General features: G+C 32.2%; 1 protein-coding gene across 1 annotated transcript; it reads left to right on the top strand.

Annotated features, from left to right (window-relative positions):
• On the top strand, nucleotides 1–3,603 carry LOC107487740 (cyclin-dependent kinase F-4-like). Its single transcript, XM_052261608.1, has 7 exons — nucleotides 1–240; nucleotides 2,254–2,343; nucleotides 2,546–2,635; nucleotides 2,723–2,861; nucleotides 3,128–3,230; nucleotides 3,311–3,363; nucleotides 3,463–3,603. The coding sequence occupies exons 1-7, from the start codon at nucleotides 1–3 to the stop codon at nucleotides 3,531–3,533; spliced, it is 786 nt and encodes a 261-aa protein (XP_052117568.1). The 3' UTR covers nucleotides 3,534–3,603.
• Nucleotides 3,604–6,000: the final 2,397 nt, after the last annotated feature.

Here is a 6,000-nt window from a genome sequence, read left to right as displayed (position 1 = left end):
ATGAGTGAACCAGAGGGAGAAGAGGAGGAAGACAGAGATGAGAGCGCGACTGAGAGAATAGAGAGTGGGAGGGGGTCACCGCCGCAACGCCGCTGCAGCCGCCGCCATTGCCGTCGTGGAGGAGGGAGTTCGGAGGAGAGAGAGAGAAAGATGATTCACAGACGAGATGGAGAGAGAGGACGAAGACGCGACGCGAGAGAGAAGGAGGCTGTTCCGCCGTGCACTGTCGTCGCTCCTGGGGTCAATTGAAGCCGCCGCCACTGACGTTAGGATTTTTGCTAGTAAAGAATTTTATAAAGTCGTGTTGTAGATATAGTTTCTAAACCAACAAAAATCTCTTCGTGCAAATGTTTTGGTTGTCACAAGTAACAAACTCCTTTTTAAAATTGATAACCTAGTATTTAAACCTCGGGTCGTCTTCTCAAGGAATTGCAGGGAGGTATGTTCTTATTATTGGTTATGAGTTTGTAAATTAGGGTTCGGGAGTTTGGGCAATGGGCACAGGTATATTTTCAAAGCAATAAAAATAAATAAATAACTGTAAAATAAACTCTTGGCAAGGTATAAGAACTAGAAGTCATATCCTAGTTATCCTTATCAATTGTGATGAGAATTGGATTTTTCTCCCACTTTGTTAACCTCTAACTATGAAGGTAAGTTAAGTGGATGAATTAATTTTGATTCCTCAGGTCCTAGTCTTTCCTTGGGAAAGGATAGAGTTATTGGAACTTGAATTAATGAAATGAAGAAATCCAATTTTCAATAAACAATGGAGCTGATAACTCTAGAGTCACAATTAATCAACCACAGCTAAGAATGTAGAAAGCTAAATTAAAATCATAAATATCTGGAATACCTCCAATTCATTCAAAGCAGTAAAATCTAACATGGAAAATATTCATAAGCCAATTGGGCAACATAAATCAAACATAAATAAAAGCATTAAAATATATCAAAGTAGAAGAGGAATATAAAGTAAAAGAAATATTGAACCTGATGAAGAGTTGAATTAAATTCTAATTTCTAAAAATCCTAATTTCTAAATCCTAAGAGAGAGGAGAGAGCCTATCTCTCTAAAAACTACATCTAAAACTAAAATTGTGAATTATGAGAGCATAATCTGAAGTCCCCTTCATTCCTTTACTTTTCACCCTTTAATCTGTGTTTTTTGGGCTTGAAATTGGGCCGGAAATAGCCCAGAATTCGCTATTTGCGAAATCTGCCATGCTGATTTTCGCAGATGCGATGCGTCCGCGTGAATGACGCGTTCGCGTCGCCTATCTGTACGGCCACTATGGCAAATTATATATCAAATCGAAGCTCCGGACGTTAGCTTTCCAACGCAAGTGAAACTGCATCATTTGGACCTCTGTAGCTCAAGTTATGATCGTTTTAGTGAGAGAGGGTCAGGCTGACAGCTTTGCAATTTCTCCAACTTCTTGTATTTCTTCCACTTTTGCATGCTTTCTTTCCATCCTCCAAGCCATTCCTGCCCTATAATATCTGAAAACACTTAACACACATATCAAGACATCTAATGGTAATAAGAGAGGATTAATAATAAGCAAATATAAGATCAAAGAAGCATGTTTTCAATCATAGCACAAAATCAGAAAGGAAAATGTAAAACATGCGAATTGTATGAATAAGTGAGTAAAGAGTTGATAAAAACCACTTAATTGAGCATAAGATAAACCATAAAATAGTGGTTTATCAGCCGCTGATAGGGCTTGTCGTGCTCCTGTCCTCACTTTCGGCTTCTACGATTACTTCCTGTTCATACTCCCAACCTCTCTCTCTCTCTCCAACTTTCATTTCATTCTCATTTCAATTTCAATTTCAATTTCAATGTCTCTACAGGCGTTTCATCGATGCCGTTTTCGATGCCAAGGGTGCGGATGCAATTCTCTCCAAATATCTTCTTCAGGTTTCGGTTTCTATTTAGATTAGACTATGTGCTTTTGTGTCTTAATTGTGATTAGACTATGTGTCTTGATCAAATTGCTGAGGATTGTTTCCTTGAGGATTGTTTCCTCCAGATTTAGGTGCTCCAATTGAATATCTATAGTTTTTGTTTCATGATTTGTTGGTTTGTTTGTGAATATTTGAAATTTGGAATGCTCTGGCTGAGTTGATATTGTTGCTGATTTTGAACCTAAACTTTGGCTTTTGTTGTTGCATTTTCATTTGAATTTCTGGATATATTATAATCAGTTCATATATACAAAATTCACAAATATCATGGTTTTGCAGATTGACGAAGAGCTTCTTCAGGAAGTGGTTAATATGGGATTTGACAGAAATCAATTGGTTGAATCTTTATGCAACAGGATCCAAAATGAGGTCTGTGCCCTTCATTCTCTCCTTTCGTGTCTTCTTGATTGTCTCTTATTATTATCTATATATTTCTGGGTATATTGGGTATCTTTAAATAAACCTGAGAGAAGTCAAGGTGTCTCATTTTGACGATCCTTCTGAAACCTTATTTGCCATATGGCTTTTTATTTTCTGTTTATAACTTACTTCAATTTCTATTGGTTTACAGTCACTAAGAAAAATGAACCACCCAAATATTGTGAAGCTAAAGGAAGTTATTCGAGAAAGTGACATTCTGTACTTTATTTTTGAGTACATGGTGGGTGGCCAGTTCTTCATTAGATGTGGTCTGCATCATCTTGTGCAAAGTCCAGTAATTGATGTTTCAATTTTTTGGGTGATTTAGGAATGCAACCTGTACCAACTTATGAAAGACAGGGAGAAGATCTTTTCTGAGGATGAAGTTATGAATTGGTGTTTTCAAGTTTTCCAGGGTCTTGCTTATATGCACCAGCGGGGATACTTCCACCGTGATCTGAAGCCTAGTATGTTTATCATTGCATCCGAATCCTTTGTTAAATGTGCTATATGATAAAATAGAAAACATGCTTTTTGAGTATGTTAGCTTTTTTTTTCAAACTTCTCAAGAATTACCTAACTTTTTCTATCAATTATGAATCATTTAGGTTGACATTTTAATGAAGTTGTTATTGTGCAGCAAATAAAGATTTATACTATGGTCTATTCTGATTAATTTTATCACTTCATTGCAAGTTTTGTTTTGACACAATGTATACTCATTTTTTTGCAGAGAACTTGCTGGTTACCAAGGATATCATAAAAATTGCTGATTTTGGCCTAGCACGTGAGATCAGTTCACAACCACCCTACACTGAGTATGTCTCTACACGGTGGTAAGTGCTTTCAACTTTTGTATGTAAATTGTTCAGTTGTGTGTTGTGCAGTTTATAAGTTGTACGCTGGCTTCTGTTAGGTATCGTGCTCCTGAAGTGCTACTTCAATCTTATCTGTATAGCTCCAAAGTTGGTAAGTATATGCTTTAAACAGCGATAATGATCAAATTAATACTGTTTGGAGTGATGATAAGTACCATTTTATTTACTAAATTTTCTGTCTCTCATTTAGACATGTGGGCAATGGGTGCTATAATGGCTGAACTGTTCTCTCTTCGTCCTCTTTTCCCTGGTGCCAGGTAGTCTCTCTCGCTCTCTCTCCCCCTGGTGCTATAAACTATTATGATTTTACAGCATAGAGACCATGACTAATATCCTGTTTCAAAGCAATTTGGTTTCATATTCCTTATGTTGTGTTATGTGTTCTTGATTGGTAATGTTTATCTAATAATTCTCAGTCCTGGTTTTTGTGAATCTACTTCAAGTTTTAAATGGCACTTTCAAACATGTGCTACTGACCTACTGTACCAATTTCAATATGATAATGCCTGAATTCAAAAGGAAAAGAAAGAAAATAGAAAACAAGTACTTTAGTAGCACAAAGAGTCAATTTTGAAAGTTTGACACATTGTAATTTAATCTTATATATTGATGGGTAAATTACTTTAATTAGTAAGAATCTCTAATTCACAAATGTTTGTGTTTTGACTGCTGGAATCAGACTATTTCGTGAACAATATTGTATGACAAGAACAGTATTGTATGGCAATGACTTCTCAGCTTTCCGAGGCAAAAAAACGAGAGCGGGCCTTTACGAATAGAGGACGCAGGAGAAGCCAAGAATTTGCTTCAATATATATTCAATTCAGTCGCAGATGTTAGATGCTCTATTTGATATTAATTTGTTTTTTTCTCTTCTATCAGAAGATTAATAACTTTTATTAGAAGATACTTATGTAGGATACAATATTTTAATTTTTTATAGTTTATTAGTAGTAAATTCTAAGTGGTCTAATGTATATTTTGATATGGGTATGTTTAATTTAGTGTGAGATGTATGAATACTCATTTATGGTCATCCCAATATTTTTAGTTCATTATAAATATATTTTGTTAAAGGATAATTTTTATTATTTAAAGAATATTGAATGGTATTATTATGTATTTATTTTTATTTTATAATTTTTGACTAATTTAATTAAAAAATAGGATTATATATATAATCATATTACTAAATATTAGGTTTTAGAAAAAAAATTATCAAAAGCGTAGTCCTTGGTGCAAAAAAGCGTAGCCTTTGAGAATAGGCAACGGCCGAATAGGAATCACCCCAAAAAGCGTAGCCGTAGCCTAAGGCATATTTTTTTTTCACTTTTGGCTACACTTTTCAAGTGTACCTGAATGGGTGTTTTTCTTGTAGTGATATCCACTATTTCTCATATAGGATTCTCACACTCAAATATCATCCCAATATCACTATTTCTTATATGACAATTAGGATACACACTTACAACCAAATATTCACTACTACTAGAGATTTTGGAAGAAAAAAAGTAGAGAAGAAGAAGAGAAATATTTGTGAAAAATATAAAGGGTTACACATCCTTTTATAACGGGTGAAAATTTGTCGTAATGTATCTCGTTTATACTGTAAACGTCATAATTCTTCACGTATCTCGTTTACAATGTAAATGAAATAAGATTGCACGTATCTCATTTATATTGTAAACGAAATATACACGTCTACCATTTTCATTTACATTGTAAACGAGATACGTGCAATCTTATTTCGTTTACACTGTAAACGAGATAAGAGATGCGACATATTTTGCTACAAAATGTATATTTCGTTTACATTTATTTTAATAAATAAAATATTTATTTTATTTATTTAAAAAAATCTGATATTTTTTGTTTCATCTGTTTTTTATTTATAAATTTTAGTTGAATTATTTTGTTATAATAATAACTTTAGTACCCATGCATGAAAACTACAATTCCAACTTGATTTGAGTTTGGCAATCACATTTAATAATAGGGTGGATAACAGCTTTTATTATATCCATAATATTTGAAAAATAAAAAATTTAAATCACTTTAAATTAGTTTATTTTATATTTTTTAATTAATTTTATATTAAATTATTGTCTCCTTAATTAGTATATTGCCTTATTATATATAAAATAAATGAATGGATTTGAGAGTTTTGAGAAAAGGTTCCAGATGTTAGTGCTGGACTTCGGGTTTTTTATTTTTATAAATTAAATAATTGTAATAATTATCGAAATAAATATTTTTTTTATCTTGTTTATACTGTAAATGAGATAATTTTGTATGAGTATAAACGAGATAAGACAGGTGGACACGATATGTGTATATCTCATTTAGATGTATTTAAAAAAAATTAACAATAATAAAAAATTAAAAATAATAAAAATATTAATAATATCAATAATATAAACTTTTAGCATGTAATTAGTACATAAAAAAATTGGTAGAATATATTAAAATGAAAAGATGGCAAACAGTTATCTCATCTTTTTATGTTGTGCATCAACTTCACACTTTTCATCTTTCAATTTTTATTTATTCTTATCATGGAACTTTTGTTGAATACGTACAATTTTTTATTTTTTAAATTTAAATCAATCCAATTGAATTATAATTTAATCTAAAATTTTTTATATACTCTTTTTGAGTACTAATTGATTAAATAGATCTATTTTAATCTCTTTTACCAACTTTTTTATATACTAATTGTATGTTAAAA

Source organism: Arachis duranensis, chromosome 5, assembly GCF_000817695.3.
Source record: "Arachis duranensis cultivar V14167 chromosome 5, aradu.V14167.gnm2.J7QH, whole genome shotgun sequence".
Taxonomy (NCBI): Eukaryota; Viridiplantae; Streptophyta; class Magnoliopsida; order Fabales; family Fabaceae; genus Arachis; species Arachis duranensis.
Note: the sequence above shows the minus strand (reverse complement) of the source record. Positions and strands in the feature narration are given on the sequence as shown.